The sequence below is a fragment of the Littorina saxatilis genome, linkage group LG1, assembly GCF_037325665.1.
Source record: "Littorina saxatilis isolate snail1 linkage group LG1, US_GU_Lsax_2.0, whole genome shotgun sequence".
NCBI classification, from domain to species: Eukaryota; Metazoa; Mollusca; class Gastropoda; order Littorinimorpha; family Littorinidae; genus Littorina; species Littorina saxatilis.
In genome coordinates this window covers 65,805,046-65,820,234 of record NC_090245.1, presented here as the reverse complement: position 1 = coordinate 65,820,234, position 15,189 = coordinate 65,805,046, and the positions used below count along the sequence as shown (strand labels likewise).

Here is a 15,189-nt window from a genome sequence, read left to right as displayed (position 1 = left end):
CACAAATCTGTTAACTGACAAGATTTACAAAGAATGTCATTCAGACCTTATTTCTGATGGGGAGGAATGCAGAGGAACAGGTTTACATGGTGAGCAGGTACGTATGCATGTTCAGCAGTATTCATTTGTTTTTTGTTCTTCATTCTTTGGTTCATTTGATTTGATTTTGTTTTTGTATATCTGGTTGTTGTTTTCAACAAAAAAGAGGACGCAGTAATTATATCTGTTTGTTTTCTTTCCATCATTCAGGAAAAAAATATGAAATGACACCTGAGTTAGAAGCACACCCCTTCACATGTAAGCAGTTCGGCTCACCAGCTCAGATGTGGCCAGGCTTTCACATGGTATAAGACCATCCCTCCACTTGGTCACATAGCCAACATCAACAGCCCGGGTACTCTCTATGCACAGTGGAACCTTTTTTGATGAATAAACAGGGGTGGGACTCTCTTGTGGTGAAAAAAGAGGAAATCCCTTTTTTTTCTAGGGGGGTTCGGCTCCCCCGAATTTTTTTTTAAATGGTACATTAACATCTGTGCAATCTGGTGCATTCTGAGACTAAAATTCAACTCGTAAAAAAACCACATTCTCCTCACTCCCTCTCTCTCCCCCCCCCCCCCCCCCCCCCCAAAAAAAAACAACCCACTTTCACACAACAATGGTAACATTGTAATGGTGCATACTTACGTAATGAACCATGTATCCATAATCCAATACTGGCAATAGTATGATTCAATGCATTGAAACTCAAAATGACTATTAGTTATCAGGAGTTTTCAGTCAGCACAATTTAACTCTCAAGCCTCCAGCGTTCTGTTCCAACTTCACTTCTCTCCATATCATTCAGTCAAGAAGTTATAGATACTGTGATGAAATGGGACGCGGAAAAATAGATTACTCCAGCGGAAATCCGTGGGAAAGTCCCACCCCTGATAAACGTCGTTTAAACCAACTCACGTTTAAACCAAGCAGTTGACTTTTGGTATATGTGCAAGTGGAGGGATGGTCTTAAAAGCCTTAAAAGCCTGATCAGATCTGAAATGGTGAGCTGAACTATTTACACAGGAAAGAGTGTGCCTTTAAATAACACTTGTGATGACTGGTTTGCTATGGGAGTACTGTGAAATTCAAAACATCTCACAGAAATGCCCCAAACACATTTGTATACAAGGTCAGCACAACACAAGGCATAACTGGTCAATGAGACATATCACAGCATATCACAGGCATGCAAGTCTGCCCAACATTTCCACTGACTTGAGTTCAATAAATACAACTTGCTTACATCAATCAGTTAAATACGCATTTTCCATTTAACACATTTTTCTGTACAAGCATACCATGCCATTTATGAAATTTGCAGAGGGAAACACTGACAAAAAAGCAAACAACTAAATTCAACACGCAGGGAATAATTTCAAAATACTCTGCTCCAGTACACATCTTCAGTATATCAAACACAACACGATATTGCATCGGGGAGGGATTATAGCACTCATTTACATTTACACCTGATGTATACAAATGAACGTACTGCAGCTCATCTACCTTCAATAGACGATGTTCGGAATTAACTCTGTCAAGTTGTATGGGTTGTGAAAGAGTGAATACTCTTGCTTTTAGTGAGTCAAGCTTTCCCACATGACATTAAAGGCCAGTCACTAACAAGGCCTGTGTCTGAAATGTGTGTGTAAGGAGCACATGTAGAAAGTTTGCCTCACTAAAAGCAAGAGTGTTCACTCTTTCACAACCCATACAAACCCGACAGAGTTATTTCCGGAAAAGGTCTCTTGTTTATAAAAGCAAACATGATCGCACTTGTATCACACACTGACATCAGCTGCGTAATATGACTGTACACGTCACGCTATCATAAACCCTTAACCATAATTATTAACAAATATATTGACTAAATGCACATGCAAAAATTACAGAACAAAAGAATTACTGACACTTTCAACAGCTGCTGTTGCTCATTTCTTCACACAACTATACCCCGATCTTGTCTTTGTCTTCATCTTCTGAGACAAACTAAAAATCTCTTTAAAATCTTGTCATTCACATTGTGTGGCAACCGAAAACTGAAGTGCAAAATGTGTCGCTTGAATGTAAGTCTGCTAGTAAGACAAATACTGATTGCCATAACTAGGCAATTAATATCTATGGTCACCCACAAACAAGCAGAAAACAATTGTTTGTTTGTATGTGTGAGGGTGTCAGGACATGAGCATGAGCATACATGTATCTGGTTCTTCATCTGTGAGAGAGAGAGAGAGAGAGAGAGAGAGAGAGAGAGAGAGAGAGAGAGAGAGAGAGAGAGAGAGAGAGAGAGAGAGAGAGAGAGAGACAGACAGACAGTGAGAGAGAGAGAGAGAGAGAGAGAGAGAGAGAGAGAGAGACAGACAGACAGACAGAGAGAGAGAGAGAGAGAGAGAGAGAGTGACAGAGAGAGACAGAGAGGGAGAGAGGTTGTCTGTCTGTCAGTCGGTCTATTTATATCTGTGAGTATGTGTGTGTTTGTGTCTCTGTCCGTATGTGTCTGGGTGAAAGCGACTCCCTCAGGCACTGCTTCCTTGGTCAGTAAGGTCGAGATAAATAGAGCGATGGTCAAGTCAAAACTCATTCACTTTGTCAGGAAGCCAGCCTCATCAGTAGGTCAGCTCTCTCGTCCACTTTCAGCAGGATCAGGCTGACCAGTGGCCGAACAAATTCATCCTGAAGAGAGGCGGGAAATAGTGTCAGATTAAAATCTGTGTGTACATCTACAATCTCACATGCATGCATGTTCATAGTGTACATGCTAAAACTGGAATGAGGCCGACACGCAAGCACACAAATGCTCACATGAACACACATACATGCTCACACGCATGCACGGATGTACACACACACACACACACACACACACACACACACACACACACACACACACACACACACACACACACACACACACACACACACACACACACACACACACACACACACACACACACACACACACATACACACGCACACCACTGCATACAAAAGGTTTTAATGACACCATTTTCAATGAAGACAAGTCACAATAGGTGAGGTGAATTGTCAATGAATCCAACAAATGTAGAGAAACAAGGCAACAGGAAGAGTTACTTACCTTGGTAGCCATGATCTTTTCACACTTCCTGAGCCACTTTCTGTCCTTCTTCCCTTCCTGCACTGCAACCACCTCCTGCAACCAACAGCGTCTTTGTTGGTCATTTTTGTCATTTACTGCAGACGAGGGTGTGAATCGTTATAACTATTTGTCATTTGTCCTACCTGTCAATTGCGCTACATGCCGCAATCACTTTCTTGATTATTGCTACATTTTATTTGTCTTCGAGTCACAAATCAATTTTGTGCTCTCAGACCCCCTACAAAACCCCTCACACACCCACAGACATGCCCTGGAAAGGGGTGGGGCTCAGCTTACATATTATGAAGCGCAGGCTAAGGCATAAGATTACGTACAGCCCCTTCCTTCCAATAACACTTTCCTCAACACAGACAGGGAGGGAGAGAGAGATGTCTGGATTTTTACTTGTATGACCGTTTTACACCACCATGTAGACAGCCATACGCCACTTTCTGAGGAAGCATGCTGGGTATTTTCGTGTTTCCATAACTCATAGAACTCGGACATAGATTACAGAATCTTTTCCGTGCGTACTTGGTCTTGTGCTTGCATGTACACATGAAGGGGGATAGGGCACTAGCAGGTCTGCACATAAGTTGACATTGGAGATGGGGAAAATCTCCACCCTTAGCCCTCCAGGCGCGGGCAGAATTTGCACACTCGACCTTCCCCACGTGAGGCCGACGTCTTATCCACAAGGCCACTGTGTCTGTCTAGACAGGCATCAAGCTACAGATACCACTGTACACAGGAAAACCAAACCAAAGAAAACTTGCCTCAGCGGCATGGTCACCATCAGCACTCATGATGTCGTCGAGGTCGGACTGACTGATGTTAAGAATGTCGCGGGCAGTGTCCTGGGCGCGCTTGAGGGAGGCGGTGTCGCTGTCGTGGGCAACCCTCGCCTGTTCTTCCCTGGCGGCTGCCGTCTCACGCAGCTGTTTCCTGGCTCTTGTCACCCTGTCCAGCAGCTCTGTGCATAGCAGCTGAAATGGGAAATAGTTTTGCTCACTGTCAAATATCTCACCGCTTGATTTCCCATGCATGGGTGGCACAGTAAACAGTCAAATATTAATGCAAGAGTCTGTGTGTTGAGTTTGTTCACTTTCTTCAGCACTCATATCATCCATATGTTGGATCCTCAGTCTTTTCAGGAGCTAGATGCTCTTGGTTTGATTTTGTTTTGTCATTGATTACCCGTTTCTTTTTTTCCTGAGTGAGATGAGAAAACGAGGGAGCAAGCCTTTCTGCGAGCATGAATGAAAGTGTTTCTGTGTCTTTACATCTACACATGCTTGCCTGTGTGTGCTTGTGCAACCATGATCAGAATACGAACAATTAACAAGTCCCATTGTTTCCTATTCTTGCGAAGATGATATTAAAGCACTGCTCCTCTCTATCCAAACAGAGCATATTCAGACCTGGGAACCCCTGTTTTGCACTTTGAGTATTCTCAAACAAACTTGGTGTATTTTCAAAAAAATGAGCTTACTCCACACAGCGTTTGCACATCCATGATTAAAACATGCCTCATGCGCGTCCCTCACACTGTTAATTACGTTTACCTATATACATTTAAAACAAATGCTTTTTTCAATTTTTACTGACAAAAACTGTACCGTATTTGACGGACTACAAGTCGCGACTTTAAAAAAAAAATGGCATTGCGGCTTATAAAAAGAATGGAAGTCGCCGCGGATTTTCATTTCGCTCGATTAGCGATTACCAGTACTTTATTAGCTCTCTACTCAAGACTCGGCGCTTTTCTCTTTCATTCGCGAATCTTCGTTTGTCAACAAGTCGTCGTGACAAGCGTACAGAGAAACACTGGATGTATCAAGATCTCGCGCGAGCGAGATTTCGTTTTTTTGTGTCTCGCGATAGTTGGAGGAGCGAGAGCCGCCATGTTGTGTTTTCGTCTGCTCGAAACGTGCGCAAAAGTCGTAAATCATCCCAAAAAAAGCTTATTCCGGGCGGGACTACATGTGTGTGTTGGTTACAAATTGTGTGTGTGTGTGTGATATTTTTCTTCAAACTTTTTCACTTTTCTTCTTTGTTTCACTTGTTTATTCTCGGAACCGATTTCGCCAAATACCGTACTTTCGTTTGCCTGGTTGTTTTGATTGATTGACACGATCCGATTATATTTTTTTCGACAGCGGCTAATATAGTGACGTAATCATGTGCCAAAATACTGGATCGGCTTCAGGATGGGCTTGTGAAGAAAAGTAGTCTAGGAATTTTTCTCGTCGTATTTTTTTCCCACTGACCGTACTGAGCGTATTCTTGACAATCATGCATACAAAATACGGCAAAATCGTATGGGTTCCCAGGTCTGCATATTCATTAGTTCAATGCTACCAGAACTCTGTACCATGACCCAAAAACAATGTTTATCCAAAAAACATACACAATATCATCATCAACCATTAAAACTACACCCGTGCATTTTCCACAAACTCTCACCAACTTTTTCCTCACGATCACATCTTCTTTCTGCACACAACAACCTCTCACCTTAACAAACTGCTGGTAGCCAGTCAGGGTGCCATGCGTAGCAGACATCTGTGCCTGTGCGGCATCCACCGCCGCTTCACTGTGTGTGGCCACTCGTTGCAACTGCTGCTGACTCAGCGCTTCTAGCTGAGCCATGGCTGCTTCCAGCTGCGAGCATTTTTCTCGACTGGTGCTGAGGTCTTTGGCTTTTTTCTCTAGGGCGAGAGAAACCTGGAGGTACTTGTCCTCGTAGTCGCGTTTCTCGTGCATCACCACTTTCATCCTCTTCTTCAGGGAGTCAAGCTGGAAAGGGAATGGAGAGAAACGTGATTACAAAGTTGTTTGTAAGCCTTGTACATACATCCATACATACACACACACACACACACAAACAACACACGAACCCACAATAACACGCACACACTCACACGCAATTAAACAAAATATATATAAAAAATAAAATAAATGAAATAAATAAACAAATAAACCATTAAATAATTAAAACAAGAAAGAAATGCAAGCACACAACAGTAAACATCAACTGACAAAGAAAGAAACAGATCTAGGAACTTCATGCTCTAAAACAACAAAGAGTTAACTTTTTCTGGTACATGCACACACAGTCATGATGGTAATTAACAATTCAAATCAATAACATTCACAAGACAACAAAACATAACTAATTTTTCAAATATACTCAAATACAACATCACCTGCACCCAGATATTCCCACACATGCATGGACCTACCTGAATACGCATCTTGTCAGTACTCTCAGCTGATAACTTCAGCTTGGTTTGAAGTTCCTCCTGCGAGCATACATTCTGAGTATTAACCTAACATAATCCAAAAACTGAACAACTAACACAAGACTTTCTCCTTCAATCACATGACAACTATAAATGATCAGCATTTCAAATAATTTCTCACATTGAATAGAGCACATCTCACACACTGTCAGAAGACATTTTACAGTATTCTTGACTTGTCAAGAACTGAAGAAAACATTTCAACTGCACACAGGTTTTTCCTACCATTAAAATCTGCAACTGCATCTAGAAATACTCAACTCATGCAACATATTTTACAAATTCCACATATCTTTGAAGCCTATAAAGCACAGGAACCAATGAACACACAAATAATTTAAAAAAAAAATAAAAAAAAATAAAAAAAATACAGCTTAATAACTGCCCAAGAAAAAGAAGAGAAAAAAAAGTTTCACATAGCTATCTTTGTTGGGTACATGTACAGTGGAACCCCCCTTTAAAGACCTCAAAAAGTATAAGAAAATAAGGTCTTAAAAAAAAGGAGTCTTAAATTGGAATTCAATTTAGAGGTTATGAACAGAAAAACTGACAACACAAGGTCTGGAAAGGGGGAGAAAGACTTAAATCAGGGGGTCTTAAAAAGGGGGTTCCACTGTACAAACAACTGAGAAGGGTGTTTGTTTGTTCGTTCATGGGCTGAAACTCCCACGGCTTTTACGTATATGACCGTTTTTACCCCGCCATTCAGGCAGCCATACGCCGGAGCATGCTGGGTATTTTCATGTTTCTATAACCCACCGAACTCTGACATGGATTACAGGATCTTTTTCGTGCGCACTTGGTCTTGTGCTTGCGTGTACACATGGGGGGGTGTTCAGACACCGAGGAGAGTCTGCACACAAAGTTGACTCTGAGAAATAAATCTCTCGCCGAACGTGGGGACGAACTCACGCTGACAGCGGCCAACTGGATACAAATCCAGCGCGCTACCGACTGAGCTACATCCCCGCCCTGAGAAGGGTGTGCAATGAACCCTTCCCAAAGAACAACACCCCCCCCCCCCAACACACCCCCCCAACACACACACCCCCCCAACACACACACACCCCTTTAAGACCCTGACTTGAGACTCACACCCTATTTTAACCCAGTTTTTTCAGACTTTTATTCCTAATATCTAAATTTACCCCCATTTCAAGACTCCCTCCTTTTCAAAACCTAATATTCTCCGAATTTTGGAGATCTTAAAAGGGGGGTTCCACTGTAAATGTAAAAACTGAAAAGGGGGCGAAAAAGACAAGAAAAACAATTACCATGGTGTCATCGTGCACTTTGCTGATATCCTGAGTTGCCTTCAGCTTGATTCTCTGACTCTCCACCAGGTTGCGCTTCTGGTTGTTGTCTCGCTCCAGGTGGTTTATTCTGATGACACACAAAATACGCATGTGCTGCATCTTCAATCAGGGACAAGATACAGCATAGAAATTTGCAACATGCAACTGGTTGTAAGCAACACACTTCACGGTGTATTGGTATCATTTTGTCCTGTAATGATACCCACACAAACCCACATACATAAATATCGGTAGTGAGAAAGGGAGTTACTACATGTACTGACCTGTCCTGAAATCCTCGTATCTGGTCTTGCAAGGTGTCCACCTCTGTCTTGAGAGAGCGTATAGTAGCCGCCTGACGCGATACCTCACTGGTAGACATCTGAAGAAAACCCACAAAATTCAGCCCTTGTTTGCTTCCTCTATATTTCTCACAATCTTCAGACACAAAAATGAGGGTTAAAGTCGGTTGTTCTTTTCCATGTTTGTTGTTCTCTTAGGTGCCAGGAGATTGGTTCCGCGTGACTCTCACTAACTCTACTGCAGATGTCGTATGAATACAGAGTGCTTACTTCCCTTTGTTTCTCGGATCGCAGTATTTAGTTAGGCATGGGTTTCTTCTTTTACTGAGAATAATTCAACACATACAAAAATATCCTAAATTATGTTATCTCTTTCTTTTTGTGTGTCAACATTTTCTTACAAAAAAAGAAGAAGCTGTTTTACGTTTTTAGATGTAACATCATCATGGACACAAGAAGCCACTGATACTACAGTTGTCACTTGTTTATCAACGTCACTGACTTGTTTTTCCCCTTTGCAACACTAAATGTGTTAGTAAGTGATTATTTGAGGACAGAGTTTTCATGAGAACAAACACTCTTAAGTGTCATATTCAGAACAATGATCACCAATGTCCGGTTTTTTTTTCTCTCACTTTCCTTTAGAACGATTTTCACCAATGTCCAATTTCTATTCACACTTACCTTGAGGCGTGCCTCCAGCAGACGTTTGTCATTGTCATTCTGTTTCTCTGCCCCCTCTGACTTGTCTTTTGCCATAACATGTTCCTCCATACTCTTCTTCTCCTGCTGCAGTCGCTCCATGTCTGATGACAAACGCTGTTCAGGGAGAGGAAGACAACATTTTCTGAATTAATCAAGGAAATCAGGACGATACAGAGGAACCCCCCATTTTAAGACCCTCCCCCAAATCTAAGAAAATCAGGTCTTAAAAAGGAGGGAGTCTTAAAATGTGGGTAAATTTACAGAGGTTGTGAACAAAAAGTCTGATAAAACAGGGTCTTAAAAGGGAGGGAGTCTGAAATCAGGGGGGGGTCTTATCACTGTACTTAGAATGCAAAATCTGAAAAAGTGAGGTCATAAAAGGGGGGTCTTAAATTGTGGGATCTTAAAAGGGGGGGGTTCCACTGCATAGCAATATAGCAAATGATTCACAAAGCAATGTTTAAAATTCTGCTAAGACCAACCAGCTATTACAAGAGCTAATGCCATTACCCTAAAATGGTGGCTATTTCATGCACTGATGCACAACCATTTTGGAAGGTGTCAGTCTGCATTTCTGTCTTTCACTTTCAAAATGTTTTTCTTTAAACATAAGTTTATTTTAACAAAGGTTACAATCATGACATGTATACAAAGTTCACAGAAACAGCAACAAGCTAGAAGCTTATTGTGGTGTTCCTGCATGGCAGTACAACATATAAGGCGGTAACGGCTGAACAATTTGTCTCAATAAACCAAATCTATTAATAACGTAATAAACGTTGCATAATGATTATAAAGAAAGACAGTGAAAGGAAGGAAGGAGGGAAAGAAGATGAATAAAAGAAGAGGGATGGGTAAGAGATGTACAGAAGTTAAAGTTGTTGTCCGGCTTGCAGAGCATTTATTCTGGTTTGCCCAAAGCGGCCTGAACGTTCAATGAACGAGTGTACGGTGGAAAAAATGTTCCTGTTCAAATCTAAAGAATACTGTCTGTCTCCGTTTAAAAGGTGGGGGAGGTGAAAATGTTTTGAATCTGGAGTGCCTCCCTTCTCGCAATACACAGCAACCACAATACTTCAATCTAAAGACAAATCATATGACAATCAAAAAGGAAAACTATGCAAACAACACAGGGGATTCATACCTGACAAGTCAGTCTTGCTGTCTTGAGGCGCTGATTTGCCTGATTAAGATCAGAAGTCAACTGCTGATTGGTTGCTTTCATTTCCGCAAATTTCTTCAGGGCCAGTGTTCTTGTTGCACGGAAAGTTGCAAGCTGTAATGCCACCGAAATGACAGAATCATTGGAAGAATGCAGTATCTACAGCTAAAATTGAAGTAAAATTATGTGTGGGAAACATGGTACAAAGGAACATAATTAACAAAACAAGTGGTTTTCAACATATTTATCTGAATTCAATGAAGAGTCACATACAAGCTTCACATTCACAACTATTTACTGTTTGAACATTCTGAGAATGATTTTGAGTTCAAAGAAGCCTTTGTTTCACAGTTTTTTCAGTGCTCTTTGAGAGACAAAACATACTAAAAGAGAAAAGCAAAAGAAACTGAAGTAAAACAAACTTTAAACACTTTGGAATCAGAAAGTGATGTACAATGTAGCATAAACTTCAAGTGATAAAAGTTCAAATATCTAAAACCAGCCCTACACATTTGTGTCCATTACAGCTGTAAAGTGAACAATCAGAAGATATCAACAGCCTAAAATAGAAGTATCCAATTCTGGAAAACATAATGACCATTGCTTGAGGTGAGCTATATTTACAAGGTAGGACTTTTACCTGTTGTGAGAGGTGAGAGACTCGTTGCTTCAAGACGGACAGTTGCCGACCCCCAACCCTCACTGGCAGAGGTCGTACTGCCGCTGCCCTGGTCTCCTGACCTGTCTCCCATGGGATGGGCGATGTGGCCATCTCGCGTAGCACTACTGAAAACACATCTCAATTCTGTTAACAAGCCCGCCATGCATCATTGGCACATAAGATCTGAAAATGACTGACACAAATTCTTTTCAGCAGTCAAAGAGCACATCAACATTACTTACCACTGTGCATCTCTGTGCAGATCATTTGAATTTTAACTGAGAAGAGAAAAGAAAAAGTGCTCACCAAACTGAGCAAACACACACACACACACACACACACACACACACACACACTCACACAATCTGTAAATGTGTAATACCTCTTTCTCTTGGAGTAGGACTGCGGTTCCTTCTGGGACTGACAACAGCAGGAGGGGAGTGAATCTGAACCCTGATGTTGTTTTTCCCCGGTGCTGACGGTTTGGTCTGACTACCCTTGCTTCTGGTTGGCGCTCGTCTCGGCCTGCTGTTTCCCTTTTGCAATGCCTGGACATTCATAAAGACTGGATGGTGAGCGAACAAGGAAGAAGAAGACTTTACAGACTTGGTCGACTAGTTAAAACCCCTATACCCAGAAACAGACCTGGGAACCCCTGTTTTGCATTTAGAGTATTCTCAAACAAACTTGGTGTATTTTCAGAAAAATGAGCGTACTCCACACAGCATTTGAACATCCATGATTAAAACATGCTTCACTTGCGTCCGTCACACCGTTAATAAAGTTTACCTATACATTTAAAACAAATTCTTTTTTCAATGTTTACTAACAAAAACTGTAATCATGTGTCAAAATACTGAATCGGCTTCGGGATGGGCTTGTGAAGAAAAGTAGTCTAGGAATTGTTCTCGTCGTATTTTTCCCCACTGACCGTACTGATCGTATTCTCGACAATCATGCGTAGAAAATATGGCGAAATTGTATGGGTTCCCAGGTCTGCAGAAACCATTTGTTGGTATGGCCGTGACAAGTCAACATTTCATTCTACAATTTTCCATTTGCATTACTTTATTTCTCCCATTGGTCCGGTCGCTTCTTCCGATTGGAAAGCTAGCAGCAACAGAGTCACACTACCAAGGTGTGTGCAGGTATTTAGTGTAATCAGCCACTTGCACTATGCCAGAATGACAGGTCTTTTCCATGCCACAGTGGTGATGCAGGGCTGGGACACAAATACCATTTCTAAGTTAGCACCTTAACTTGACCCATTTCCAACTCGGCCTAAATTTGAACCTGTGACCTGAGAATCACAAGTCCAGTGCTCTATCAACTGAGCTACCAGGCCCCACCAAATTAGATGAATTGCGGATAAGATGATAATTGTTTTTTAACGCCCTCACGGAGAACCAAGAGGGGCATGTTCTCGCGTGTTGCCCAGACTTTCAAACTGTTAGGGGTTGTTGAAGAGTTGGTGCTTTCCAATTGTTTTCATTGCTTGTCAATAGAAACATTGAGGCAAGCTACACTTGACATTGTAGGCTTGCTTCAGTTTTTCTATAGAAACCGAGAAAGCAACTCTTCCACAATCCATAAAAACTTGTTACTTCTGAACATCATCAATTAAGAGAAATTCTCTGGGCAAGAAAATATTCTGCATTCTGTACAACTGACCCTAGCTGCTAGAATTCTGTGTAGGTTGACAGATGGAGACCCTTCCTTTAAGCTTGTCTGTGTTTCAGTGAGGGTTTGATTTCTTACAAAAACAACAACAAAACTAAGGCAAATTCCTGAAAATATTCTGCATTGTGTACAACTGACCCTGGCTGCTAGAGTTCTGCGTAGGCTGAGGGACGGAGTCGGGGTGGTGTCTGTGCTGTCTGTGCCAGGTGTGGACTCTCTGGCGTGACGTGCAATGGTGGCGCCCAAGCTGTCCACTGTCGCTTCTGTGTCGTCATCCTCCTCCCACTCCCCGCAGTCCTCTCTGAAATTATTTTGTTTGTTTTTTGTCTCTGCTTACAATGTACACACACACACACACACACACACACACACACACACACACACACACACACACACACCCACTCACACACACACACTCACACACACACACACACACACACACACATGCACACACACAAACACAAACACACACAAACAAACACACACACACACACACACACAAACACACACACACAAAAACACAACCACCACACAAAAACACACACACACAAAATCACACACACACACACACACACACACACACACACACTCACGTTTCTCCTGATTCTGTGACCTCCTCCCATCCATCAGCCCCAAAGTCGGTGAACACGCCTCTCATCTTCTCTATGCTTGTGTTCAATGCACGCTGATACTGAAAGTGCACAAGATTAACACATCGAGTTCATGACAAAGAACACCAACTGATACAAGAGGCGAAGCCTTCAAGGCTCCCGTAAGGCTCCCAGATCGACACTGCGCTTCCGACAGCGCTTCCTCGCGCACACACTGGAAACACGCTGTGCAGATCAACCCGTAGGAAATCTCCTTTGGTATCTTCTTTATCTATTTTTCTGGGGCTACAAAACCGAACAATGTGAAATCGTCTTCCCCGAATCGGCGAACTGCAGCTGGGTGAGAAATGTATCTATACCACAATCCTTCACGCGATCTGACTTAACCTTGACCCCTGACCTGGTCTACATACCACACACGACACAAACCAGTCACCTGTTTTTACCCCCCCCAAACCCCCCACCACCCGTTTTCTTTGGATACACACTTTAACTACATACGTGCCGACGAAATGTTGATCATTGCTTGAATACTTTGAAGCTGTTGCTTGGATAATAACCAGGTAAAATTAGTATTTCGGTGTTCAGTCAAATGTTAAAGTTTCTATCACACACATACACACGCACAAGACAGACAAAAGTTAGCATCACATAGGCTACACTTACGTGAGCCAAAAACCAAGACATCTCTTCTTGACCCTCTCTTCCAAAGTGAAATGTCTGACACCAAAAGCGAAAAACATAATTGAGAAGACGTAATAATGCGAATAATGGCATCACATATAAACTCTGACAATTCTTGTGCATGTCTGCCGAGGAACTGACAAAGAATTTCGAGAACGCAATTAGTCTCAGTTACTCTTTATCATATGAGTAGTAGAAAGTTACTTGTAAGGTCACCGCTAGACTGTGCATATCTCATTAAAGCAGGGACAATAGACGATGTTCTAAATAACTCTCAGGTTTGTATGGGTTGTGAAAGAGTAAATTCTCTTGGTTATACTGAGTCCAATGTTCCCACGTGACCACATAGAACAGTCACTAGCAAGGGTTGTGTCTCAAACACTGGGACAAGGAGCTTGCCTCACAAAAAGCAAATACCAGCACGATTGGCCTAGTGGTAAGGCGTCCGCCCCGTGATCGGGAGGTCGTTGGTTCGAACCCCGGCCGGGTCATACCTAAGATTTTAAAATTGGCAATCTAGTGGCTGCTCCGCCTGGCGTCTGGCATTATGGGGTTAGTGCTAGGACTGGTTGGTCCGGTGTCAGAATAATGTGACTGGGTGAGACATGAAGCCTGTGCTGTGACTTCTGTCTTGTGTGTGGCGCACGTTATATGTCAAAGCAGCACCGCTGTGATATGGCCCTTCGTGGTCGGCTGGGCGTTAAGCAAACAAACAAACAAACAAACAAACAAACACAAAAAGCAAAATTATTCACTCTTCCACAACCCATCAGAGTTATTTCCTCAACACAAAAACCCTATACTATTTTGCACAAAATCTACCCTAAACAGTGTCCAGATTTGATTTGATTTTTCCACTGATATGTGATAAGGTGATGTTCAGCAGCAAATACAACTATGCAATACAAATAAATAGGCGTGTTAGTCCTTCTCACTCACCAGAACAAATCAGCAGAAGAAGAGTTGTGCTACCCAGTGTGTAATAAGCTACCTGTACTTATTGCAGAATGACCAAGTATTTTTACGTGCCACTGAGGTTACAAGGGCGTTGGACAAGAATACAGTATCTGAGTCTGCACATAAAGTTGACCCATGTCAACCCCGGCCTGGACTTGAACCTGTGACCTGCGGATCACCAGCTAAGTGCTCCACCATCTGAGCTACCCGGGCCCCCAGAAATGCAGCTCACACATTACCTTCTCCAACTCAATTTATTTTGATCATTGCTCTTATCTAATTATCAAAAAGACCTTTAAAATTGAAAATGACTCGTAACCTGTTTGACAGAAGAATTGTTGCGTCCTGCAGGCTTCTTGAAGCGCTGTGTAGGCTTTCTGCGAAGTGGTTTGCCAGCAGCAGACGTCTGCCTCAGAGACTGACTTGCCTCCCTTGACTTGTGACTGCCCTGTGTGTGTATGCTTTCTTCCAGGGCCCTCTGTTGTCTGAAACGTTGAAACCATACACATCTCAATGAGTCTGATTGTAAAGAACGAACACTTGTAAAGCCTGAATATATGTGAAGAGACAACTGTCTACAGCAAGACTGATGCTACCATGCACGGATGTGAGGAACTTCTGGAAATAGGCCTCACAGCCTGTAAACGTCCAATCATTGGTTTCTCAA

General features: G+C 42.3%; 1 protein-coding gene across 2 annotated transcripts in view; it reads right to left on the bottom strand.

Annotated features, from left to right (window-relative positions):
* Positions 1-637: 637 nt before the first annotated feature.
* The window catches only part of LOC138976647 (centlein-like), a 104,419-nt gene continuing 89,867 nt past the window's right edge, over positions 638-15,189 (bottom strand). For both annotated transcript variants that reach the window (XM_070349524.1, XM_070349529.1), the window contains exons 23-36: positions 14,842-15,007; positions 12,864-12,961; positions 12,409-12,571; positions 10,973-11,138; positions 10,570-10,715; positions 9,912-10,043; positions 8,747-8,881; positions 8,045-8,142; positions 7,740-7,848; positions 6,406-6,465; positions 5,678-5,959; positions 3,937-4,146; positions 3,140-3,214; positions 638-2,715 (exon numbers count right to left, since the gene is read on the bottom strand). In XM_070349524.1, the coding sequence (XP_070205625.1) occupies positions 2,632-2,715; positions 3,140-3,214; positions 3,937-4,146; positions 5,678-5,959; positions 6,406-6,465; positions 7,740-7,848; positions 8,045-8,142; positions 8,747-8,881; positions 9,912-10,043; positions 10,570-10,715; positions 10,973-11,138; positions 12,409-12,571; positions 12,864-12,961; positions 14,842-15,007 (1,924 nt within the window). In that variant the 3' untranslated portion in view covers positions 638-2,631. The remainder of the gene's footprint in view (positions 2,716-3,139; positions 3,215-3,936; positions 4,147-5,677; positions 5,960-6,405; positions 6,466-7,739; positions 7,849-8,044; positions 8,143-8,746; positions 8,882-9,911; positions 10,044-10,569; positions 10,716-10,972; positions 11,139-12,408; positions 12,572-12,863; positions 12,962-14,841; positions 15,008-15,189) is intronic.